Source organism: Leiobunum rupestre, chromosome 8 (genome assembly GCF_980474605.1).
Source record: "Leiobunum rupestre chromosome 8, qqLeiRupe1.1.hap1, whole genome shotgun sequence".
Lineage (NCBI taxonomy): Eukaryota > Metazoa > Arthropoda > Arachnida > Opiliones > Sclerosomatidae > Leiobunum > Leiobunum rupestre.
Genome location: NC_143391.1, coordinates 58,914,948 through 58,942,946, shown reverse-complemented (window position 1 = coordinate 58,942,946; position 27,999 = coordinate 58,914,948). Strand labels below are relative to the sequence as shown.

The 27,999-nt window shown below is 34.6% G+C and overlaps 1 protein-coding gene across 1 annotated transcript; it reads left to right on the top strand.

Annotated features, from left to right (window-relative positions):
- Nucleotides 1-27,968, top strand: LOC149933797 (failed axon connections homolog). The gene is made up of 7 exons (XM_090155870.1): nucleotides 1-103; nucleotides 4,460-4,655; nucleotides 14,033-14,171; nucleotides 15,637-15,833; nucleotides 17,886-18,097; nucleotides 20,838-20,954; nucleotides 27,695-27,968. Exons 2-7 carry the CDS (start codon nucleotides 4,489-4,491, stop codon nucleotides 27,781-27,783), a joined length of 921 nt encoding a protein of 306 aa, XP_090011996.1. The 5' UTR covers nucleotides 1-103; nucleotides 4,460-4,488; the 3' UTR covers nucleotides 27,784-27,968.
- Nucleotides 27,969-27,999: the final 31 nt, after the last annotated feature.

Below are 27,999 nucleotides of genomic sequence, written 5' to 3'. Positions count from 1 at the left end.
AATTACTGTTACATGCAACAACTGTCAAAAATAAAATGGTTTGATTTTGGAAAGGAATCCGCACGGAGCATTTTGTAGAAAACAGAAACGAATATTTAAAATTGTAAGTTATTAATTTTTAAAGCCTATAGTAAAATCTGTATGAAAATTTAGACATTTATTATATAACATAAGGTCCAGGCCTAAGAAATAGGAGAGTAAAGTGACGCTGTGACTGCTCTGGAAATCTGTCACTGTAATTGACAGTTTTATTTTGAATTTTCATTTGACCCTGTATTCAATGCTGTCAGGATCTGATAGCAACTACTTTTTAAAAGCAATATATTTTGCTTCAGCTCAAACTCATCCATCACTTAAAGTAGGAAACTGTTCATACACCAATCACATGGATGCCGAAAACAGATAAAGGCAATAAACTTTGTCATAAGTAATAGTATAAGTAGAAGATACTACTGCAGCCTGTTAAGGTGTTAGATTCCTAACCACAGGATGACTTTGTAAACCAGTATGTTAATGATTTGGATGTATGCCTCTATTTCTAGTGGATCGGTTGTGAAAGGTTGTAATATAAAGAATGTTACCATAAGACCGAAATTTTAACTGTGGAAACAAATAGACATTTAAATAAACAATAAAATTTTAATAGTGGTAAGCTTTCAACTGTGGGTAGTTTGCCGTGGCTATATTTCTAGACTTAGCCAAGACATTCGAAAACATTTCTCACAACATTTCAATGGTCAAATTGGAAAAAATTGGTATTAGGGGTTGTGCTCTCAGCTGGTTAAGTAGTTATTTAAAGGACAGAAAACAATTGTCTGTGTAAACAATAACTATAGTGAGCCCCAAATTGTAAATTATGGTGAACCACAAGGTACCATTCTATGTCCAATATACAAAACGTTCTGTGCAACGTGTTTAAATGAGTTTTCTATCGAGTTGGAATATTTGAACTGTAATACTGATTTAACAGTAGATGTTAATATTTGCCATCAAATTGAACTTTCAGTGTCTCATCAAATAAGAGCCATGATGAAGAGGGCAGGCTTTTAAAATAGTTTACAAGAAAGGTTTAAAACTGGACATAACGATTGTATCGGTAGTATGTGTAATAGTTTCATTTATAGAAAGTACTTTGAAAATAACAGCTTCCTTTCAAACCCAGACCATATTACATTCATGTGGAACACTGATGGTGTTCAACTTTTTCATTCTTCTAGAAAAAGTATGTGACTATAAATGAACTTCCATATCAAAAAAGAATTCAACAAGACCATATGATACTAGCTGCAATTTGGATTGGTGTGAAAAAGCCGGTGATAAATTTTTTTTCATTTCATGGCACACTGAACTTTTGACCCTGGCCAATGGAATAAAAGTGAAATCACCTGATATCAATAGAAAAATTATACTTCGCGGTACGGTGCTATGTGGTACATGTGACCTACCAGCCAAAGCCATGGCTCTTAATTTTGTTGAATTTAATGGGGCATATGGCTGTGCTTTTTGTATACAAATGGGGAAAACTTTAAAATAACTGAAAATTCAAAAGTCCATATATATCCCTTTAATAACGCTCATACCAGATCAAGAACTGACGATGAAACAGTTACCCTAGCACAAGAAGCTTCGCTATCAGAAAGACCCATATTAGGTGTAAAAGGACCTACAATTTTGAGTAAAATTGTACCAGACATTATAAAGAAGCTTCGCTATCAGAAAGACCCATATTATGTGTAAAAGGACCTACAATTTTGAGTAAAATTGTACCAGACATTATAAATTATACATCCCTGGATGTTATGCATGGTATTTTTCTTGGAGTTACGAAGAAGCTCCTTTCGCTATTCACGTGAAGGTTTCTCTTTCTCTAAAATGAAAGGTTGTATTAATAAAAGACTGCTTTTGATATCTCCACCATCTTTTGTTGAATGAGTGCCGCGGTCAACTGAAGATCTAGCACATTGGAAAGCTTCGGAATATAAATACTTCCTGCTGTATTATTCTATTTCTTTGATCTATGATTTAATACTTCTAAGATATTTTCAGCATCATTCACTCTTGGTGTTCGGTATATATAGCCTAAACACAATTGGGTGTTCAATCAATGAACTTCGCATCACAAAGGATGTGCTTATTGAATACGTCTCAGACTTTGAAAAACTATACGGAAAAAGACACATGACCGCAAACATTCATGGGCTCCTTCATTTAACTGACGTTTATGTAAATTTGGGTCCTCTTATTGAAACATCCTGTTTTCAGTTTGAAAATTTCAATGGACTTTTGACTAAAATGTGCCATGGTACACAAAATTTGGATAGGCAAGTTGCATCTTCAGCTATGTCTTTAGTCAATATACCCATATGGGTGGATGAACTAGTTCCTGGCTCAAAATATAACTTTTTTGCAAAGAAATGAGGGAAAAGAAAAAAAAAGTGCAAGTTGATCACTTGCATTTTTTCCCCTTTTCCCTCGGGATAAGAGGGTGCTCTGCTACTGCCTGGTTCATTAGACAAAGTGAAAGGTTATATTCGGTACTAATTGATATCATAATAACAGCTCCCCCAGTTTGATAGTTCATCGTAAAAATTTTCATTCCATGTTGAAAAGACCTTATAATGTGAAAAACTTTCTCCAACTGAGGGCTTTTACAAGTCAAATCTGTCTCCACGTGAGAAATTATTTGTGTTTCATCTGGTTTTTCAAGAAATACTCCTTGTAAAACATTTTGAGGGTCATTACTGTTTAATACATTTGTACATTTATTATTATATAGCCCATGATCATGAGCCTGTGAAATATCTGGACCGTAATCATGGTTATCATCATTATGTTGAACATAACTGTGATCAAGTATATGCTGGCCTTTTATTTGTTCACAAGTTTGTGAAGTTTTTGTCTGACATATTTTCACTAGTTTGTCTTCTAATTGATGATCATAGTTTAGTTCCACTACTAGTGTTATTGTGTAGTCCATTTCAATTGGATCCTAGTTTCAATCCACTACCTTTAGGATTGACATTGCTTCTAACTGACGTTTTACAATATTCGCAACTAGAGATAAAAGGAATGATTGTCAATTTCAATAGTCTAATCATTCTTAAAAGCATTACATACCTTAGGCCAGCGGTTCCCAATTTTATTTTGCTATGGAACCCTAAATTATCCACCTAATTCTGGCGGAACCCCAACTCATTTTTTAACTCTTCTTAAACTCTTGACACAAACAAAGATGGCCGCGCTGCAAATTCTCGGAACCCCTGTGACCCTTTTACAGAACCCCAGGGTTCCGCGGAACACCTTTTGGTAACCGCTGCCTTAGGCAGTAACGGCTGGTTTTGATATATCAAGCCAACGCTGAGTTTTAAAGAATTATTCATAATCATTTAAGTGTTTCGTGCACATGTAAGTGTCGTAGTTTTTAATTGCAAAACCAGGTTTAAATTTTGAAAGCCAGTTAAACCGCTCGTTATATGTTCTTTCTGTTTAGGCTTAGGAAAACAAATGAAAGCTATCACTTACCAAAAAATAAGTTGGATTTTAGTTGGTATTTAGTTGGTATACACTCTTTAGTTGACGTTAAGTAGGTTTTAAGTAGGCTCAAGTGGTCACAATATTTCAATAAACTAGTTAAAGGGGTTATAAGTTGTTATTAAGTTGATGGGAAAGTACTTCCCTTACCAAAAAATAAGTGGTCTAAGAACTATTTAAGTTGGTATTTGAGACAAGGTATTTGAGACAAATACCAATTAAAAACCTACTTAAAATGTTACTTAATAAAGACCACTTAAAGCCAACTTAAAACTTACTTAAAATGTTACTTAATAAAGACCACTTAAAGCCAACTTAAAACTTACTTAAAATGTTACTTCATAAAGACCACTAAAAATCAACTAAATACCAACTTAAAGAAAAAGGCATTTTCCCACCAACTTAAAACCAACTTATTACCAACTTAACTAGTTTACTGAAATATGCTGACCACTTAAAATCAACTTAATATCAACTTAAATGTGAATACCAACTAATAACCAACTTATTTTTTGGTAAGGGGAATTTTAACGATTATTAGCTTTTATAAATTATCTTGAAATATCCTCAATAAAACTGTTTTGAGCAAAATGCACCCTTAACAGGTGTCCCATTATTTTATACGAAATCAGTTACAATACTGCCTTTAAGGAACTATATAAGTTTTTAATTTTTAATTTCCCAGGGGAAAAGAACATTTATGTGAATTTCCATAATTTAATATAGTAGAAGCTTCTTAAAATTGAACTGAGTTTGAAACACCAGTTTGTATTAATTGTAAACTAGTAGTTTCAAAATGTTCTCTTGCGAAAACTACACAATTTAATTTAAATATCTCAAGAGTGTTTAAAAATTGATCAATTCTTTGATCTTTTCAACATTTACTAATTAAACTAATTGACTTATTTTAAGGCCTTATTTTCTATAGATCAAATTGAGTGTTTGAGAAAAGACATTATGCCGTACAAATCAGTAACATTATGGAGAGCCGCTGATCTCGATGATATTTATGGGAGAAGTTCTGGTTCTCAGTTTAATTCTTTGTGTAAGGCAACTGTAACTGTGATCATCGTTGGAGTTGGCGTTAAACTAACAACCAAAGTGATAAATTATTTGAAGAAAAAGTATGTATAACATAATTCTGTAAAGTACGAGCTTTCTCATAGGAATAGGTGCGGTTTACCGTGAATATTTGGTTTGCGATGTGTTATGCTAGACTCAGCTACTATTTGTATCGAATAGAATTTCACTTACCTTGCTTGCTCTCTATTTAACCATCTACACACGTGGTTTCACGAGGAACTATTCCAGTTTCCCAAAAAGTGTGACAAAGTTTTAAAGATCTTCATTGTGAAAACTAACTGGTTTCCGAGTGAGTGTGTTTCATTTTCTTCCTGAAGTATGGTTTCTTAGCGACAGCAGTCAGCTAATGAATCTGGAAAAACACATTACTTCTTACACTTAACTTACTTAAACCCCACCTATTTCTTGAGCCATTTTCGCAGCATGCTGGCAATGGATTCTTAGACATGTTTCTAAGTATATACATATCAGCAAAGTGCAAGCAATGTAGCACTACCCTTACCAAAAAATAAGTTGGATTTCGGTTTGTATTTAGTTTGTATACACATTATTAGTTGATATTGAGTTGGTATTAAGTAGGCTCAAGTTGTCAGCATATTTCAAGCTACTATTAAAGGGGTAATAAGTTGTTATTCAGTTGGTAGGAAAATACTGCTTTTGCTAAGTTTATAATAGTTGGTTTTTAGTAGTCAGGAAATTACATAATATTTTTAAGTTGAATTTTAGATGTTTCCCTAGTAGGATTTAAGTTGCTTTTAAGTAGTTAAATGTAAATAAGTTTATTAATAAAGAAGATTTAAGTTATTTTTAAGTAGGCATTTGTCCCAAATACAAACTAAAAACCAAGTTGATATACAAGTTGTCCTAAGTGGTTTTTAGCCAACTTATTTTTATAAATTCAAAATCGTCTTCTCCAAAACAGGGCTGATTATTTAAAATAACTATCAATGGAGGATTTAAAAATGCCAAAATTTGATTTGTAATAATGCCAAAGTAAAATATTAAATATTAGTCTAGAATTTCTTTTTAATTTGAGAAAATCAATATCTATCAGCAAAAATATCTATAATCTATAATTTTTTCACCAACCCAAACTCTGACTAAAATAGCCCAAATTTAAACGACAATTTCGTGGGATTTTTAAAATAAATTTTACATTTTTTAGTGAAGGAAAACATTTCAAAAGAAAATTCTAAATTAACTAATGGTAATACTTTATTTGATTATCTGCGCCACGTATGCCAGCTAGACTTCAGAAGCTAGATAATACCCTTTTTTTGACAGGGGGCTAATAGTGTAAACAAATAAAAACAACGATATTTGATTTGTGATAGAAAATGTGTATCATGTAAAATGAAAAGAAAAATTCAGATTTGACCTTACCAACTTTTTTTCATGAATAATTAGAATAAAATGGTATAACAGTGTACTGAACCATCTTTTACAATGATTTGATCATATACACTAGAGTCATTCCAGGTCAAATCAACCAGGTCCATACCCCTCAAGTTACCGATTTTGATGAAATTTGGTGAACAGGTGTAGTTATGCATAAAACCAACCCCTGAAAAGCAGAAATGCTGAAAAGGTTTTTTGAGGGGAGTTACAGGACGAAATGTATTTTGGCCGTTTTCAAAATGCCAGTTGCGCTTTAGCTATAAAATCACTATAACTTCAGTTTGAAAAGTGATATAAATATGCCTAATGGCTTATTTTCAAGGTAATTAATCAATTAATGCCCCAGATTATTATTTTCAAAAAATTTGAAAATTTGAAAACAAATTGAAATTTTAAATTTGGAAGTCACCTATTCGTGGATACCCAAAATAGCTATATTTAGAAAAATTATTTTTTGGCTTGTATTGCCTTATTTGATCACATTACGTAATCTATAAAAATATTTTCTTATGTTTTCCAGTTTTAACGAAGTTACAATCAACTTACCTTACCCCCGCGCCTCAACCAATTTTGTTTTTTTTCCTTGTGAACAACTAAATTTCCTCGTATTTTTTAAAACTTATTATCAGTTCCCCCAATGTGTACTCCTGCTATATAAACACTTAAATATAATTGTTTCATTATTTGTGAAATTAAGGGCAAAGTTTACTCCACCGCACCATATTTTGTTTGTTGGTTTCAAATAGCTTATCAGCAACAGACTTGTATAGTACTGAGAAATCAATTTTATGATTAAAGAATTTACAAAGTCTTAGCACTTATAGTTAGTGCTTTTTCAGCTTTTATCGTTTCCGCAGCTGTTAACTTCCATAATCTACCCGTTTTTGTAGTAGGGTTTGCAATAACCAGGACATCTCTACGGAGAAGCCGTCCTCGGTCTTCTTCATTAGGGTAACGATATGAAGCAGCTGGTCCATGAGGGTGAAGAAAGCATAATTCTAGCTCTTGATGGACATCGATTTTCTCTGAAATGAATGCCAGCCACCATTTACCGTCTCGTTTCGCAACAATGAACCCACGAATATCTGACCAAGGTAAAATGTGACTTTCAGATTCTTTTTGGACTTTAACTGTCGTAGATTTAGTTGAGGATGACATTATTTTGGTTTTTACTTCACTTTTTTTTATCGGTACAACTGAATGAATAGATCTAATTCCTTTAATCCGATGAGCATTTTCGTAACGAACTTTTAAAGTGCTTTTCATTTTGTCTCACAAATTCAAAAGGTATTTTGTCAAGTCCTTCTTCATTTGAATGCCACTTTGCTTTGGCCCACGTGAAAAGTTGCTCTGGATTTAGAATAATGGTGTTGTTTAGACTAGCCATGGCTGCGAGTCTTTTCACACACCCTCCAAGGCCATCACAAGGGCCTTTACCGTAGGAAGTTGCAAAAAAATGCCATTCAGCGGTTATTCCATTTGTGTCCTCTTCATGGTAGCATAAGTTTGTTACATTCTTGAAATTTTTATATTGGGAAGGAGCACCATCTGAGTAGTAAACAACTCCCCGCAAACCAGTTAAAGCTTTTTACTCAATAAGTTTCATTAAAAACACGTGAACAGTTGTAGCATCATGCTATCAGATATTACAACATAGTTAACATGGTTTAATGGTCCTCCGATGTGTTCTCTGTAATAGCAAACAAATGGATGGAGAGTGGCTTGATCCGATGCCCAGTGAAAAGACTGAATTGCGTCTTGCGCTATAAACGTATTGTAACCGATATCTTTCCCCAGTTACAACCTAGTTCGATTGTACCTTAACCACGTCAGTGCGTGAGAGTGAGAGAGCATTACAATTTACGACAGCACCAAAGAAGTTCCAATCATTATTTATTTGAGGTGATTTAGGTAGTGGTAGCAATAACAATAATCAAAAAGTAACATTTCTTCAATTAAATACAATAATAAACTTAAGATGAAAGAGTAACAAAACACAAAACATCATATACTTAGTTACCATTGTGCAGCATACATAGCATATCACTAATTTTAAAGTAATAATTACTGACTTCCTCCGTAAGAGTGAAGAATGGCGGGATTATGAAAAGTCAACAATACACTAACTCTTTCTAACATATAATAATTTTAACCTAACATTACAAAATATACTTTTATTTACAACTAAATAATATTATCTCCTACTAACTACCTAATCAACCTACTCCAACAGCATCATCACTATCAATCTCTCTAAATCCTAGCTAACCTCCCTTTATATACTGCCACAATGGGCATACAGCCAAAAAGGTGTAAAAAAGATCATTTAACGACGTCATGAGAGACGTGCTCTAAGTGACGTCTACCTCAAACATGCCGTCCATGACGTCACTAACGTCGACTGCTAAAGTTTAGCTAACTAAGCTCAGTTCAATATAAGCCTATGCCAATAAGTAATAAGTAGGAACATTAAAAGAATAATAGGTAAATAATAATGTGTATAAAGAGATTGTTCTGGTCTCATAGGAAATAGGAATGTCAAGCTGTCAATGGTAAGAATCCTTACCATTTGCTTAGGCTGATGGAAGCTAGGGGGAAAATCCCGACGGTTGCAGTATAATTTTCAGAAAAGTCGCCGATGATGAGGGCATAGCCTGGAACTAGGGACGCTTTTCTCTGTTGTAAATACAGCGATTGCTCTGTTGTAATATGATCATGCGTTAAAAGCTCTTCTAAATTTTCAAGAAGTTCATCCACAAATTCTAAAGAATTTTTTTGTATAACTTCAAGAGTGCTTCTATCCACGTTGATCCATTGTCTGAAGGTGACAGTGTCGATACTTTCCTCATCAATTATATTTTCGATGTAGTTTCTGAGTTCGTAAAATCCTGGGCATTCCTCACATTCTTTCAGAAAACAGTCTTCTGTCGGATTGACACAGACAACGCTCTTCAGACAATCTTTATAACTTTTCAAATGCCAGCTACGGTCTTTCGTCAGTTCCCCTAACCTAACACCTCCAATTTTTAACTTCACATTTTGATGATACTTGCATACGCAAGTAGAATGAGTACCAGAGGATCCAGCGAGTATGCAGTTTTTTGGTCTTAATTCGGCAAACTTAGTAAAGGATATTTGTATTTCACTGTGCATTGACTTAAACATTTGATGTAGTTCCTTTAAATTGCACAAAATGAGTCTTTTCTGTTTGTGTACTCTTTGGTCAAATTCACGGATGCTTTTAAAATCTTTCTTGCCTGGAAGAGTTCGGCCACTGCATTCCTCATTTTCATAGAAATTCCTCACACTATCCACCGTATTCTGTTCCAGATTTTTCCCAGGTTTGGGGTTGGGTGTACTCAAGATTCCTTTTTCTTCCACAAGCTTCTTGGTACGTCTTATCATGTAGTTTGTCGCTCCAAATTCTTGCTGGATTTTGGAGGCACTCCATCCTTTGGGTAATACAGTTAAAACTTGAATTTTATCGCTTCTATTTTCTGATATATTAAATTTGTGTTTTAGTTGGTTAATCATTTGATCCAAGTAATTTTGTTCCGCTATCATGTTTTCATCTGTGTCAGTTACTGAAACCCCTCTAATTTTATCGAACGCCTTCTCATAAACAGCTTCAATAGATTTTAATTTATTGGAAGGGTAACTTTTCACCTTCATGAGATTTTTCTTTTTCACGGGTGACTCACCGATTATTTTTAAAGATTCGTTGACTTTGGATAGAACTGGGGTTTTAGGTGAACTGAAAAGAGTTTGAGAGTTATCTTCTTCCATGATAACTTCATCCATTGTGGAAACTGTTCCTTGAGAATCAGTAGCGAGGCTAGATGGTGTTTGATCAATATCAGTGTCTTCAAAAGCAGTTGTCGGTTCCATATGAGATATTAACTTTACGCAGTTTGTGCTAAGTTTGATTCGAGCTCAAGTCGTTTAGATTTATAATGTAGATCCAACGTTACAGGTCTCAAATTGGTTTTTATCTTTGTCTTGTGTTTTCGTAATGGGTCACAGCATATAAGTTGTCTTTTTTCATAGTGATGTAAATAAGAATTTGTGTGCAGTTGACAAATATTAGGCCACTTTTTTGTCCACTTCTGATGCTAATCAACAAAACTTACTCTGAAGTGAAATCTGATCTTCCATAGTATTTAATTTCCAAGCTTCGATTTTTCTCCTCATTTAGTTCTTTAACTTTAAAACAAACTTCATCGTTTAGTTCACCAAAATAACACTTCTTCACAATTTAATTTGTAAGAAGACAAAAAATCTGACCGACTTCTAACGCCAGTAAACAAAGTCGTGAAGAGACACACCAAAGTGACGCTCCAAATCAAAACTAAAACTGAAAAATGTTTTTTGAAAAAAAAAAAACCGCGCAGGCGCGCTACGTAATAAAAATAGTGATTCCTTGCCAAGGTCATTCGAAGCGTACTTCTGTTGTTTCTCGTACGCATGCAGACCTACCGTTTATTACCCCCATACAGATCCCTCTTTTATGGTGAACTTTGTACTATACAAGTCTGTTGTTAATAAGCTATTTGAAACTGTTGTATGAATATATAGTCTTTGCTATAACAGGTGTTTATTAGCTAATTGTTTAATTGATGGAGCAGTTCAGTTCACACTTGACTGAACTGAACTGAACTAGTATGGTTCGTCTGCTGATGGCAGACATTGTGTAACACTTCTCTCCCAGCCTTCATAACAGCAAGCTGTTAATATCTTAATATGTAAATAAACTAACTATGAATTTTACTACAGTTTTATTTATTTAACGTAGTCGAGTTAATGAGAATTCTCAACAGAAACCAACAAACAAAATATGCGGTGGAGTAAACTTTGCCCCTAATTCCACAAATAATGAAAGAATTATATTTAAGTGTTTGTATAGCAGGAGTACACCTTGGGGGAACTGATAATAAGTTTAAAAAAATACGAGGAAATTTGGTTGTTCACAAGGAAAATAAATAAAATTTTAAAAATCCCCCCCAAAAAAAATTAAATTGGTTGTGGCGCGGGGGTAAGGTAAATTGATTGTAACTTCGTTAAAACTGGAAAACACAAGAAAATATTTTTACGGATTATGTAATGTGATCAAATAAGGCAATACAAGCCAAAAAATAATTTTTCTAAATATAGCTATTTTGGGTATCCACGAATAGGTGACTTCCAAATTTCAAATTTTAATTTGTTTTCAAATTTTCAAATTTTTTGAAAATAATAATCTGGGGCATTAATTGATTAATTACCTTGAAAATAAGCCATTAGGCATATTTATATCACTTTTCAAACTGAAGTTATACTGATTTTATAGCTAAAGCGCAACTGGCATTTTGAAAACCGCCCAAAATACATTTCGTCCTGTAACTCCCCTCAAAAAACCTTTTCAGCATTTCTGCTTTTCAGGGGTTGGTTTTATTCATAACTACACCTGTTCACCAAATTTCATCAAAATCGGTAACTTGAGGGGTATGGACCTGGTTGATTTGACCTGGAATGACTCACTACTGTTATGATAAATAAATTTGTGCAAATCCGCCACGAATAGCAGATATATCAGTTGTACCCATATTGGTGCATGCATGTTACATAATTCATAACAGTATTGAGTGCAGATTCTGCCAGATATTTCTTGTCTTGCCAATTTTGCTCTCCCTTAAAGATGGTAAAATATACCAGTTTTTGTCAAACCTGAATAAGCCTCCTCTTGTTGGAAGTAGTTGATAGGGAATTTAAGAATTTGTTCCCTACAATGGGTTTTTCGTATTGCTGATGAGGTTCTTGAAAGTCTAATTTCTTGTCATTGGTTGTTAAAAATTAAAACTCAAAAATTCTACCCTCACATCATAGCGCGCGTGCATGTAAATTAATTTTACCATAGTTCATATGAACCTTGAATACCAGGAAATAAATATTAGGGAATAAAAATTATTCAGTACAAATTTAAAATATTTTCAGGAAATAACCAAATTATTATAAATTATGTAAATATACGAGGTTTTGCTGAAATTTGTGCTAAATTTCCTAATAGACAATGCTAAGGTATCAGAGAAACCATGTTTATATCTGGTATTCCCAGGGGTTGAATAAAATAAACCAATCCAAAATATTTGGTATTTCGTTTTTTTTTTTAAGTTGGACCCACCATAAAAGACCAACATAAGCCTTCCTTAAAAATATGGATCTAAAGTAGGGGTGTGAGAGTCCTATTTTTGAATAGTTGAGTCTCGAGTCCTAACAATTTGGGCTCGTGAGTCGACAAGTTCAAATATTAAGGACTTGATAGAGTCCTCGAGTCGTAAAGATCTAGTTTTTAAGCTTTAGAGTCCAATACGAGTTGGGAATTTTTTGAACGAGTCCAATTCGAGTCTTAAATTTATTTACCGTTGTTTCAATAATCATTAATTTTGAAAATTTATTAATAGTGGTTGCTAATTAAAAAGGCTTTTTTCATATTTCACGAACTTGATTCATTTTTGAAAACTTTAACTAACTTGAGAAACTTGAAAACATCTAAGAAAAATAAGACTAGAGCAAAAAACGACCTTGTTGAAGATTTGAGAAAGAAACTAAAATTAAAACAACAGGCAACCTGAGGTACACTCGACGCCATGACTAATGGTGAACAAATCGAGAAATGAAAAACCGCTACGGCAGCGCCATTTCAGAATTATTGAAAGCCGTATGAAAGTAACCAAATATCTAAGTAATTTTTTATTTATTTTTTATTGGACTCGCCTGGTAAAATTGGACTCGCCGGGTAATTTTGAAATTATCTATTTACTCGAGTCCGCTTAAAGTAATTATTTACCATTTTCGTGATAATCGGGTACTCGGATGAGTATTAAAATGACCTATTTCGAGGACTCTGACTCGATACCGAGTACTCGCACACCCCTATTTATAAAGAAAATTTTTTTTTTTTGCAATGTTTTGTTTTTGCTTGACAATTTCGAATAATTTTACACCTGCAATTAAACTTTATAAATTAACAATTATCATATAAAACCATTTCTTTATTAAATATAAATTGAATAAGATTTGGGAATTACACGAAAATGTGAAAAATAATTATCATTATGCCATTGGGAATTTTAATTTCAAATTAACTTGGTAAAATCTTCACTGTGGATTAGTGTTCCAGGGACCTTGACCCCCACCCCGAAAGTCAGGGGATCCCCGACTTTTGTCACCGACCCTGACTGTCTCAAACTAAGCTGGGGTTTTCCATTTTTTAGGGTTATGTTTTCGTAATGTAATTTGAAATTTTCGCGCTGACACACCCCACTAAAATCCTTAAAATATAAATTATCTAGATAGGTTCCTTCTCTCCCTTTTTTGTGGGTGACAATAGAATGTTCCAAATGACCTTCGGCTGATACCACTGATTCAAGTTTTATTTCTAAATTTTATTTTAAGTTTCATAATGCCTTTGTTTTGGGCTCTCTAAGTCTCAGCTAAGGAGGGTGGAGTTACAATGTTTGTAAATAATTTGTGAATTTATGAAACAACAATTACAATGCCTAAGCATAAAAATAATAATTTAAATAAAACATTATGGACCTCTATTTTAACATCTACCTGTCTTATCTATTACTAATAGTCCCTAGGCTCAGAGGCTGGCTGGCTGACACAAGATACACTATCTAATCTAAACCAGTAAAATTGGGGTATTTTTATAATTTTTCTATACATAATAAATACAAAGAATTTTCCAACCCTGACCCTGACCCCGACTTGTTTTTCGCAGGGTTAGACCCACCCCGACACTGACCCCGACTCTATTTGGACCTCGTACAAACACTACCATGGATGGGAGTATGAAATATTTTTTTTATCTATTTGCAGTGCCTAGAGAGCCAACAGCTCCCTACACTAATTATTACTGTTAACCTCTACAAGTTTTCATGGAAATCCCACTTAATTGGTTTTACCATAGTAATAGGAAGTAGTATTAGCTATTTCCTCCAACAAAAATGCTGTTTTAAGGAAATACATTTTTTTCCAGGAAAAGAGTAGAATATAGCCTGAGAAAACCTGATGTGGTAATTCTTCATCAGTTTCCTCGATCGGCTACTGTTCCTAATCTTTCGCCCTTTGTACTGAAAATGGAAACCTACCTCAGGCTATCCAACATTTCTTATGAAGTAAGTCCTCTAACCAGAACCCGCATCAAAAGTACATTAACTAATACCAAAGACAATCGCCCATTAGTTAACTGGACTGTTCGTTGTAGAGTCCAGTTCCTTGAATAACCTATACAGTGCACTGCCGTGCAAAGCACAAAAGCATTAACAACCAAAACCAAAATATGGAGAAAACCCGCGAAATTCAAACTTTCTTTGCCTTAAGATACCCCAACTTACTTCTTTCAAGTTTATATAGTAGACTTGGATTTTTCAACTCAAATTATATTCTGGTACTAAACAATTTACAAGCCAAACGATATTTCAGAAATATCATTAAAACTATGTCTTAAAACGCGAAACAAATGTGTTTTGATTTGACTTTTAAAGAAAATAAACACATTAATGCGTTTTTGGTTTGAAAATAATGCAAAAACCTAAAATAATGCGTTTTGAAACAAGTCATTTCTCTAAGAACAAAAATTTTAAATTCGAAAATTAGTTCAAAATTGAATTTAACGTATAAAATAAGGAGAAATAAAACCAAAATCTGTAAATCAAAAATTTGGTCGTTAATGCTTTTGTGCTTTGCACGGCAGTGCAGTTCCTCCATTTTCTGGACTTTTTGTACTTTTCAAGCTGTCATTACATGTTTTTAATGTATATTTTGACTAATATATTATGTGCAGATTAAAATATTTTCATAGCTTTTAAAAATTTTCTCAAACTTTTTCCACTCATCCATTTATTAAATCAGCTTTCCTTTGTAAAACCATCTGATTTCACTGTACTTGATAAATATTTTTTTACTTGGAAATTGTGAAATCATTAGTCATTTAAGGGTAAATATTACATCATTCTATAGGAACATATTTAACATAATCACTTGTAAGTATGCCACAAAAGTATTTTGTTATAGATGAGCTCTTGTTCATGGGATATGACAAAAATTATGTAACTTCCAACTCTGTGATGAAAATGCATCACCAACTTTATTTCAGGGAAATGGAAGTTAATTAGAATAGAAAATGGAATTAGGTTACTGAAGCAAATTTTTAAGACCCGCAGAATTCCATGTGTGTTAGAGACATTAAAATCTTTAGTCTATCTGATGCCTAGCAATCACAAGATAAGTTTTCATGGTAACGTTTTCAATGGTGCTATTAAAGATTATAAGAATTTTCAGTTTTAGGGTTCACTTATTGTATGTTCCCTGTGAAACAAGGTCTCATTGAATTTTTTGGTAAATATGTTATGAAACTGAGGCATACTTATGCCTGATTACAATTATGTGATATATGAATGCAATTATCAAGTTATTTTGATTTGCAATATTTGGTAATTGCTAGCCCAAAACGTAGGCCATTCATTGTTGTTTAGAAATTATGAATCAATTCACATTCAATGTGAAACTTAATTGTGCTTAATTACTTGCTATATAGAACTAAGATTTGGTGTACGCACAGCAAATTAATTTTTCTTTCAGAATGATTTCAAAGATCCAATGGGTCCAAAAGGAAAATGCCCATATATTACGTTGAATGGAGAAGATATCTGTGATTCGCAACTTGCAATTGAATATTTAAACAGGCAATTTAATATTGATTTGGACAGCAATTTGTCAGACACTGATAGGGCTGTTGGACATGCATTACGAATTATGCTGGAAAACAACCTCTACTGGTATGCTAATCTTTCGTTCTATTTGTTGTACCGTAACTTTTAAATTTTTTCATTATTAAAACTAACAATTTTAAGTAGAGCTTCTTTTCAATGCTAACAAAATCACTAAACTATCTTAATTAAGATAGTTTAGTGATCCAATTTTACTTTATTTAAAAGTGGCGTTCAACTTTGTATGTATAGCGATCCAAGTAGTTTGGTTTTGTTGGCTGAATGACTACCAGGTTATGTTTATTATGATAATTAAGAGTGAAAACCCTTGATTTTTTTGGAAATAATGTACCTTCAGAAGGGACGATTGTTTAAATTGGGTTCCAATTCATTAATTTGTCATTCTTTAATAATCAGCTAGCTAGGCTTAATACCCAAAGCCCAAGTTAGCTAAGAGACTTGAAATTCCTTTAAATTGATGAATGGATACTTAATTATACACATTTTGTATGTTTTCATTATTAATTTAAATTAAATTTAGTTTTTAAAACCTTTAGTTGAAAAAATGTTGTAATTTTCCTAACTGGCTAACTGGTTTCGTATTTTTCTATTTTGTAGTCTGCTGGGAAGATTTTATTTTTGCTAATCATTTGAGGTTAACAAAATTTAATCTGAAAAAACCTCTAAATTTGCAGTGTGGTGTAAGTGTGATCAGTTAATCAATGTTAATTAACATTGATTAACTGATCACACTTACATATTTTACCAAAATTTAAATTTTGGTAAAATATTTTATGGTTTCCCTTACCAAAAAATAAGTTGGTTTTTAGTTGGTATTTAGTTGGTATTCACATTTAAGTTGATATTAAGTTGGTTTTAAGTGGTCAGCATATTTCAGTAAACTAGTTAAGTTGGTAATAAGTTGGTTTTAAGTGGGTGGGAAAATGCCTTTTTCTTTAAGTTGGTTTTTAGTGGTCAGAAAATGACATATTATTTGTAAGTTGGTTTTAAGTAGGTTTTAAGTTGGTATTTAGTTGGTTTTAAGTTGGTATTTGTCTCAAATACAGACTTAAAGTATTTCCTAGACCACTTATTTTTTGGTAAGGGATTGTAAGACTAAAATAGGAATGGTTAAGCTTTAGCTAGCTATATAAGCATCTGGGTCTTTTAGTTAAAAATATATTATTTTAGAGCTATACAAAAAAGTAAGCTTTATTGGAACACCATATTTAACCTCTGTATGTAATTTCATTGCGATTGATAAAAGATTTCACGTGATCACACCCTTACCAAAAAATAAGTCGGCTAAAAACCACTTAGGACAACTTGTTTTTCAACTTGGTTTTCAGTTTGTATTTGGGACAAATGCCTTCTTAAAAATAACTTAAATCCTCTTTATTAATCAACTTATTTCCAACTAAACCAGAATCAACATTTACACTTAACTACTTAAAAGCAACTTAAATCCTACTAGGGAAACATCTAAAAACCAACTTAAAAATATTATGTAATTTCTTGACTACTAAAAACCAACTAATTATAAACTTAGCAAAAGCAGTATTTTCCTACCAACTGAATAACAACTTATTACCCCTTTAATAGTAACTTGAAATATGCTGACAACTTGAGCCTACTTAATACCAACTCAATATCAGCTAATAATGTGTATACAAACTAAATACAAACTGAAATCCAACTTATTTTTTGGTAAGGGCAATAACCCCACACGCCCTTCATTTTGGGAGTAAGTGTGATCAGTAAGAGGGTAAAATTAATTAATATTTAAATAACTATATATTTGGTATTAAGTTTGATTGGGTAGTTGTGTAGGATTAAGTGGCCATTTTAATGGTACCAATTCTTAAAATGTCACACTTCTGTTAACCCTCCTTTGTGTGATCTTCATAATCAGGTTGATAATTTTTAGATGTTTAAATGGTTTTATAGCCCCTAAAATTAATGATGTTTATCATGTTTTTAATGAAACATGAAAAGAAACACAAAATTCTTAATTTTCTTATATATATTTTACGTATCACTAAGTGGTTTTGCTGGTCTGGTCTTTCATAACTAATATCTCTTACTTTGAAAAATTATTTACGATTAATGCTATTTTCAAAGGGCTGCTGCTTATTACCGCTGGGTTCTGGAAGACTCGAAAGTTGCCATTAAACAATTGATAGCATTCTCTTTTCCATGGAACCACTTTATTTTCATTTATATTCGACGTGGAGTTAAGAAGGCAGTTTGGTACCATGGTATTGGTCGTCATTCAAAATATGAAATTATGGGAATGCTTCACCGGGATATGAAATCTTTATCGGTGTTTCTTGGTATGCTTTATTATGAGTTTTTCTTTGTTTGTGGTAATAGTTCTAAGTGCTATCATAAATGAAGCAGTTCTGCATGGGTATGTTTTCATTATCTGAGCTTCGTATTAAATTTTCTGTTTTTAAACTGGAGTCTGCTAATTTAAATGATTTCCACTGAATTTAAAATTTTCTATGCTTTCAAATGTTGGTTTTCTTTAATGCAATCATGCTCTGCTACCACATTAGAAAGCTCTAGACCAAAGAACATTAAAAGCTTTTCATTCATAAAAATTGTTCTCGAATATGGTAGCTATAATGCTGGAATTTTGGTTTGTACCAAAATAGTATTAATTTATGCTTTAAAAGAAGGCTCATCTTGAAATGATCCCCAGGCATCATGGGCTAGTTTTCCCTATTCTGGAGAGGGTATAAAGAAAAATGTATTATGAATTTCTAAGGCTTTAGTAAATGATAGTTTTAATGAAAGTATTTACCACCCAATTTGGTTGTCAGGTGGATAAATTCTAAAGATTGTCTCAATTCACATAGTCATTCTCATTAAGTATAAACAATAAATTCTCGTTTGTCTATTTTCACTGATTGAAGTTTGAAATAACTTTATGAAATTTTTCGGTGTAAATTTAACTATTTCATGCATGTTTTCTTTAAAAATGATGTTAATAACTTAATTAGCTTGTATGTAACCAGTTTGGCTTAGTGCTCGACAAGAAGTAGCAAAAGTCAACATTAGCTAATTTTTAGATTCGTATTTGTTAGTCATTTGATTTGATGTTTTATGGACTTCTCAATTAAATTTAAATTGTTCTTAAGCATGACATTTTCTTGATTGCTAAAGGTGGTTTTTTAATATCTGTCTAATTAGTCCTAGGAATATTTTGCTAATTTTACTTTTATCTGCTTTTGGGTGATATCAAACAAAACCATGATGGTAGTATAAAGAACTAGGCAGAAACTTCTTGATGCTCAGAATTTTTTCTAAATCTTAAAATCTCTCAAATTGTACAGAGCAGTGAAAAAAAATTACCAAAATCCAATTAGAATCTGTCGGCTTAGGATTTTGCAATTTACCTCAAGTGAAATTAACATGGATTATTTAATTTTATTTTAATTGTGGTTGCGCCTGATAGACCTTGTCACGTAGACGCCAAGGGTATTTTTTTATTTTGGCCGCAAATGATTATTTAATTTTTTAATAATTAATAATTAATAAATTTTAATTTCGTTGTACTTATTTCCGTCGTGTGTTCGCCGACCCCACAGTTTCGATGTCCTAATAATTTCCACGTGATATTCCCCGTACTTTATAAAATCAATTACAGTTTTTGTTCATTTTCTAGGTGTTTTGTATTTTTGGGCCACAAAGGGATATTCCCGTACTTTATAAAATCAATTACAGGTTTTGTTCATTTTCTAGGTGTTTTGTATTTTTGGGCCACAAACGCTTATTTCAGGTTGATATTAAAAGTATGTACTTGATGCGTAAGCCTTGGTACTGTCCTCTAGGTCGCGTTATAGATGGCCCATCGCTTTTTTTAGTATGGGGTTGGGTAGGCGCCGCGCGCCCCCAGCGCTTGAGCGAAGCCAGTGCGTGGCGCCGTCAGGCGCCAATACGGGGAGTTACTATTTAAGTTGATACGATTTCACTAATTACGATGCCACTAGGTACGATTACAGAAGGCCCACCGTCAATGCTCGGAATGGGGCTGGGGTGCGTCAGAAAAACGTTACTAATCCCCTAAAATGACTATTTTTTAAAATTAAGTTAATTAAAAAAATAATCATTTGGGGGCCCATAAAAATAGTTTCGTAATCTACGCGTCAAGTGCTACATTATCCGTCAAAAAAATTACCAAAAAACGGTTATTCCCTAAAATTACTACTATTTTAAAATTAAGTTAATTAAAAAAATTATCATTTGCGGCCCAAAAAAATAAGTTTCGTAATCTACGCGTCAAGTGCTACATTCCCCTCCAAAAAAAGCAAAATTACATGAGGCCGCTGTAGTTCAATTTTGCCCAAATTTTATCATGAAATAATAATAATAATAATAACTAAAGGTGGAATCAAACCTGTGAGCTTGGTGTTAATGTCCCAAAGCAATTGCTATTGGACTATTAAAACCACGAATTAACTGGCCTTTGGACACCCAATGTTGTGTAGAAAGAACCTGACCGATGTTCTATTTTTCAGTTTAAGTGCCTTAACATTTCCAAATGAATCTGTGATATCAGTTCTTTTATTATTTGTAGTGGTATTATGTAGAATTTTTCTTGCGCTCAGGTGAGCTATAATTAATTTTAATAACTGCATGATCAAGAATTCCACCTCTAGGTATTCAATTACAAGCTCTCCACTTTATCTATTGGTAGTGGAATAGTACAGTACTAGTTGTATATTTATGCTATTAAATTTTTTTTATTTTTTTTTTATATTTTAAGGGCTTTAGTGCTTTATCGTTATATTTATGATGACTGTAAATGTCTCATGAAAGTGGTTCGAGGACCTTTGCCTTTAAAGTACGCTTTGCGACTCTTCATACCATTCAGAATACAAAGACAAGCTTATATGCATGGCATTGGCAGGCACACTGAAGCCCAAGTGAGGGACATGGGCAAAAAAGATTTATTAGCGCTGTCAAAATTATTAGGTATCCCTATTTATAGACTTTTGGTGAAGGGGTTTTTGCATGTGAAAATACGAATATATTACATTGTTTATAATGTAAATTAATGGTATTTAGGTGACAAGAAGTTTTTATTTGGAGATAAACCATCCGAAGTTGACTGTGCTGTGTTTGGGATGTTGGCACAGATAATGTGGACACTACCAGGAACAGCCCTTGAAGAATATCTTAAAAGTATATATATTTTTTATGTAACTGTTTTGTAGAGCCCAGAGTGTATTTATTTATACTTATCGGAAATAACTGGCTTGATATGATCCACGAGTACCATGATTAAATTTTCCCCCTATCACTAGAGGGGTATGGAACATCTGAGGTGGTCTTACTTTAAATATCACAATTGTGTTAGTAAAGGCAGTGACATATGGGGCCCATTTCATTGACTTTTATTAGGAGCATACTGGAAGAGTGAGGTGGACTTTTATAAAATACTTTAAATCATCTCAACATATTGATTATCTCCAAGTATTAAATAATTCATTCATGGTACGTTTTTCTTGTTTGGCCAAAGAGGAGAACGTCGTGGTAAGGAAGGTTTTCTAGCCTATTTTATCCTGTAAATTTTTTATTGAAGTTTAGTTCTTCATTTTGGTACAGTTTTTTATCATTATGCTTCGTGGGATACTGTATTTATCTTTCTCTTATGAGAACTTACTCCTAACATAGCATTAAGAAGTTTTATTATTTACAAAACCTTAAAAAACTTATTTTACAATTGTAACATTTAAGATGTTACATTTGATAAATAAGCCTCAATGAATGCTCTTCAAATTTGATAAACCTGACTTTGCTACCATATTGAAATGTTATTAAAACTAAACTTTTATATAGAAAAACATTTTTATTTTATTAAAATTACTTGGCCCTTCCTTCTCTCATAAGAGACATATTATACACTTATGCTTAGTCATTAAAGTCAATAATTTGCTAAATGTTATGTTAGTTTCGATGGAACATAGGAAAGATACATATATGGAATCCGCGACTTTTCTCAACGGAGACTTGAAAATATCGCCCCCTCCCACTGAAGACTAGAAAATATCGCCCGCCCCTCTAGACGTGTTATACCACGCTCCGTGTTTTTAAGGTATTTATAAAGTTAAAGTGTCCATAACGGCGTTGAGTTTTGTACTATTTGAAGCGTGAAAAATACTGCTATCGAATCTAAGTTATTTTTTTGATTTGACCGATATTTTCGGTTTAAGAACCGTTGTTTGGTTCGACGAAAATCAGTTATAGGCCCGTGTGCCTTTTGAAACGCGTTCGGAATTTATTTTCGAATCTCGCGGTCCGACATTCAACTCGAAACTTTTAACCCTACTCGACAACCAAATAAATCAACCAGGCCGTGGTATACCAGTGTAACTACCAGAAATGTCAACCAACAACCCAACTTAAACCACGCTCGGCAGAACCAATCAAAGAAATTCTACAGATCCAGACCACACGATCCCAGCGAATTCAATAATAAAATCACCGCCTCGCACGGGATTCTTATTGACTTGTCGATATATCTGTACTCGAACAGTGAATTCATGGATGCTTTCAAAATAGGTAATAATCCGGCTCAAATCTATTCGATTGGAAGGGTACTAGGTACTTTTGAGTTATTCCTCTCAAACCCGTCTTGGGCCACTGATGTGATCACCAACGTCATTCTCAAGCATAACAAAACACTTTTCCAGTGCTACCCGATCGGACGACGTTCCTTCCCATTTCGAGAAGGCCGACCTCTGAGACCTAATGTTGGCATATAACAGTTGTAGCCCCAATAAAAACTCCGGTTATCTTTCGCCGATCCGGAATTTTCTGCCTTGCAAAGTTTTCGCAGGCAGGTCATGATTAAATTTCCAACCTTTAAAGCCCGAGAAAATCCACCCGAAAGAGTAATTATGGATCTTGATGACGTTCCCTATACCTTTTTGGTTTCTACCGAGATAAAATGTCACAACTGGCCAGAACCAGGTCACACACGTGGCCAGTGTCCATGACGCATCCCTTACCCGGAAATTTCTAACAACGCTACCGCCTCCGTGCCCGATACGCTTGAAACCGTTTCTAAAACGAAATCGTAAACGAATCATCGAAGGATGTTCCGATGACTGACCAAAGTGATTTCGAATATCCAATTCCCGACCTCGACATGACTCCTATCATGCCGCTCTTTGAAAATCGCGATGACAACATAAGCATCTTTAAATCTCCCATTTGCTCTCTAGCTAAAGCACACCTTCCAGGCTTTACCGTGCTTAATAAGAATAAACGTCAATTGCCCGCCCTCAACCAGAATTGTCCGGTCCTGCGAGCAAAATCCCCGTCGTGCAGCACGAAAGCGATGTCGCGAAAATCGGCGTCGTCGTACTCTAGGGTGGCCTCCCAAAATGACTTAGAAGACTTCCTCGACTCTAACTCCAATCAGCTTGATCAAGACTGCCCCACTATCCGACCCATCCCTCCAGTCGCACTACTAAAACAACTTAATGACATCAGGAAGAATGACGGAACTTTCCGAAAAAGTCCACTGCCTCAAATTTCAAAACAAGCAGTCTATTAGTGGGAAAGACGAATTCCCTGGGAACTCCAGAACGAATAGGGATCGTCGAAGTATTTTCTTGGACGTTTTATGTATTTTCGGTAATTCTTTAGTTCCTTGACCTCTCTAAATTTAATTTCGGCTCTCCATTGTTACGCGCTTTTTTACTTTTTTTATTTTTATTAATGTTTTCTATTTATTCTTTAATTGGCACTGCCAAAACCAATACTTCTAGCCCGCCTTTTTATTAAAAATTATCAAGAAACTAATGTTACGAGCGGTTTTGGCGAGTCTTACCTCTGGAAACACTGGCCGTATTCGATCACGCGTTTGCTTCTTAATCTGGCTCCGGTGTTTCCATCGGTATTAAGCCTCATTGTCGCTCTTACGTTCGTGACGTCAAAATTTGCTGGAGTTATTTAATATATATTCGATTTCAATTTACCCCTCAAAATTTTACTCGCGTATTTTCTATCTATATTCCGTCTAAGCCGCGTCAGACGTTTTAAAACATTTATCGAATCGAATAGAATCCCTACCTTCCGGTGAATCCGATATTTTGAACGACGATTTCAATTGTACCCTCGATGAAGCCCTCGATCGTTGGCTTAGATGGCCTCCCGTCCGAGTTGTACGTACAATTTTGGGATGACTTGGGTCGGGCCCTGTTCCTAGTCTATCGAGAAATCCTTAAAGACTCGAAAAATTGCCCCTTCATAAACGTTTCCTCGAAGTCCGTCATGTGTATTTTGCCAAAGAAGGGAGATCCTCGCTATCTTCGCAACTGGGGTCCTCTCATTGAACTCGCTGACGTTAATGAAGAGCCCCTTGCTTTCGTAAACATTGACTATGAGAAAGCCTTCGATTCCATTCATCACGATTACCTTTTCATCGCTCTTCGCGCTTTCGGTTTATCTCCGGAAATCTCCAGCTATATTGCCTTACTTTATTCCAATTCGTCTTTTCATCTTAAAATTAATAATTCGCTGACCCCTTCCGTTAATTTCAACCGTGGAATTCGCCAAGGCTGTCCTCTGTCTGGCGCTTTATTCTCTATTGCAATCGAGCCGCTCCTTCGTCTCCTTGACTCTGAGCTCGCTCGTCCCAACTAATTAACTCCTCACCGACGATTAACTAATGGTACGTACGTTGATGATCTTACCGGTTTTTTCGAGAAGACACCGAATTCCAGGTTTTGAGAACTTGCCTGGATATTTTCTGCGTCCATTCTGGAGTGAATGTTAATAACTTGAAAAAACTGGCGGTCTCTGGTGTGGTAGTTAGTGTGGTCGTATGGATTATCCGCTGGGTTTTGTTTGGTCTTCTGAAGGCTGCAAATTCCACGAAGTCCATCTCGGTCACAGCCCGTCAGTTATTTCCCAAAATTGGACGGAACTTAAAGAGGCCTTTCACCGTGTCCTCGTTCGATGGATGCACATTGAGCCCCAAGGTTCTATATACGTCCGTGTTAACATCGCCAATCAATTGGCGGCCAGTGTCTTGTGGCATAAGCTCAAAGTATTGAATCATCCGCTGGATTCTGTCAACAGTTGTCAATCCGCTCTTGAGACTTTTGTTTGGGATAAGGTTCGTTGGGTGAGAACATGGTCTTCTTGGAGGCTTAAGACTCGTTTCGATCGCTGACAAAGTTCGTAGCTTTCTCGTCGCCAGTGTCGGTTAGCTTTTGATGATTGCACCTACTCAACCTAACCATATTAACGCTTCCGCATTCGTCCACGATTTTTCGTATTCGCTTTCTCAGCATTTCCTTACTAATAAACCTCGCCATTGTCATTCTCCATTTTATAATTCGCTTTCTGAAAACCTAGCTGCTCTAAAGTTCAAAATTTCTCTTAATAACGTTGACATGGAGGCCCTGATTGTTTGATAACCCTGGTATCACGGACTGAGAAAAAACTCGGTTCTTAGGAACTTTTTTAATCGTTTCATCCGTGACGAAATTTCCTCCGTCATAGACCTTGATCCGGTTTCCCTTTGGTGGCATCGCCTTCCCGATCTCGTGTCTTCACCGGAATCCGTTTCTCGCTTGATACTGATAGCGTTCCGTGCCTTACAAAAGGGTGTCCTTGACGCCTTTCTCGACGTTTTCGACGATCGTGGTGTTCGAGATGACCATGTTTTTGGTTACTCTCTTTCCCCGGCGATGGTCCTTTACCAACACGACTGCATCTTTCGGGGATCGGCTTATCCCGTATCTCATATTATCCGCCTTGCGTTCGAGTTCCCTCGTCCTCTCGTTCCGCCTGACCTCACTGCTCCAAAATACTACAAATTTTGAAGCGTCAACACAGTCAGTCCTCTTTCGGGCATCATGATAATTCCACCCTATGGCGTCTACTTCCCGATGCTCTTCCAGTTCCCACCCGCTTATACCAATTTAACCCGGACACTCAACTAACTCGGGACTGTCGCCTCGCTCCAGCGGCTGGTGACGCTCTCCACATGTTTTATGCTTGCCCGATTGTCACGACCATTCTGATCAACGTTCAAATTTTTTTTATCTAAATTGTGACCACACTCCCACGGCCCCTTATCATTACTGATTTTTAGTCCCCGATTTCCGCCCTCATCGCGTTTGCAACCTCGCCTACGTACTGCTTAAATACACCCTCTACAGAACCGCATTGCGAAATGGCCATGCCAATTTGGCAAATCAAACACCACAAATAAGTTCTAGGCTCCTATTCAATCGCTTCCGTAGAAGGTTCATTTCTCGCATAAATTAGCCCTGACATGGGCGAGAATGATAAAATTGACTTAAATACATGGTGTGTTAACTTAACTGAGTTGGAAAAATAACTATAATATCAAATTGCTTTCCGTTTAATTCGCGCTTACTTCCTATGATATTGTGTGTTTTAATGCAATATTACGAAAATTTATTTATTTACATCCGTCAATTATTTGTAAACATTAATAATTCTTAGTTAGAATTTTTTGATTATCCTCTTATACTGTTAAGGTATTTGTTTAATTTCAGTTTTAGTTTTAATATATATATATATGCACTCATGAAAATTGTATTTGTAATTTTATTTTAATTTGTTTGACTATAATTAAGTCTTTTATACTCACTCTCTCGAGTTGTTAGCTCAGTCGTTGGTATTTAAAAATCGAAATGAAGACTTTTAATAAAGAATGGTTTGAAGATTTTTTACGCTGGTAAAGTGCGATGAATTCTTCGTTCAGTGCAGCAGGGCCAGACTTAAAGACTAAGCGGAATCGGAAGGGTGTGTTTAGCGGAATTAGAAGAGTTCATAGAAAAGAGCCAAATTTTGGAGCGGAATCGGCAGTGTCTTAAATTTTCTCTGAGCGGAATTGGTTAACCCATAGCTATTAGGTTTATTTTCTCTTAATTTTTACGGAGTACCGACCGGTACGATGGGAGTTAAATGTGTGCATATATCTTTATACCAAAACCATGCATAGAATGTAACTAACTTTCCCTAAAACCATTGTTTCTGACTAGTTACACCATGGTGATTACAAGAAATATTTTGCAAAAAATTTATGTATAAGTATTTTAATTTTTTGAGAAGTTAGAAAATTGCGTGTTTTTACCTCGGCCGCGAATTTTCGTGGTAACGTAGAGCACGCAACGACACATCACAAAAACTGTATTATGGATAGTGGTCTTTAAAGGAGGGGAATTTGACCATACTCTAACAACCAACTTGGGGTTCCCATTCTGGTTATTTTAAAATTGAAACCCATTGGATATTAAAAAAAAAAACCCCATTGAGCGCGGGGGTGAGCGGCACCCACCACCCCAGTTCTAAATAATCACGACTGCGCCATATGGAATTGTACCTAGTGAAATCGTACTAGCTGAAATGGTACTAATATTAATTTCGTGTATCCTACTTTACCAATTTATATTTTCTCTAATTTTTAATTCCGCAAAATAATATTTATATTTAAGAAAACGGACGTGCGGTGATGTGTTGGTATTCACCCTTTTTTTTAAATTTGATGATATAAGAGTTAACCTTTAGTCGGGGAAATGTTTCTGTTAGTGGGTGAATATTTTCAGGGGTATTATATCGGGAGTGATTTTGAGCGCCTTTCTCTTTCTAGAAAGGCAAGATATTTTATGGACTTAGGCCTTATAAGTGTAATGTTAGTGTCATAGCGTAGAGAGCCATGCTGAGAAGTAGAACCTGCGGATAATTTGGGTGGAAGTTCTGTATATTTCCTGCTAGAGGCGCTTATTTTTTTGATATAAAATTAATTATATTCTTATTTATTTGAAGTAACTGACTTATTTATTGAAATAGTTATAGACTTAGGCTAGTGTTACCTGATTTAAGCTCTTTTCGTTCATTCGTATTAATGGAATTATATTTTCGTGGTTTTCTAGGTGACTGTCCAAATTTGAAGCAATACTGCTTAAGAATGAAAGCTGAAGTGTGGCCTGACTGGGATCAGTGTTTGTACCCCAAAAAGTAGCTGCTACCTGTATACCTATTTACAATTGGTATTTTGAGCTTTCGCCTTGGATGTCTTGAATTATGTACTCCTTCCTTAAAGGGATTTCAGAAGGTTAACAGAGTTTTGGCTGCTATTGTTTTTTACATTACATATTTTCACTATTTTTTGTATAAGACTGAACTAAATTAAATGCTTTAATAGTATTTTATCTTGCCGAGTTTATTGAAATCCTAA

Bases quoted from the DNA above. Each gene is read 5' to 3' on its own strand.
- LOC149933797 (XM_090155870.1), top strand. From the start codon at position 4,489: ATGCCGTACAAATCAGTAACATTATGGAGAGCCGCTGATCTCGATGAT. The intron at 4,656-14,032 runs GTATGTATAACA...ATTTTTTTCCAG, and splicing joins ATAAATTATTTGAAGAAAAA to GAAAAGAGTAGAATATAGCC. The intron at 15,834-17,885 runs GTATGCTAATCT...CTATTTTCAAAG, and splicing joins CTGGAAAACAACCTCTACTG to GGCTGCTGCTTATTACCGCT.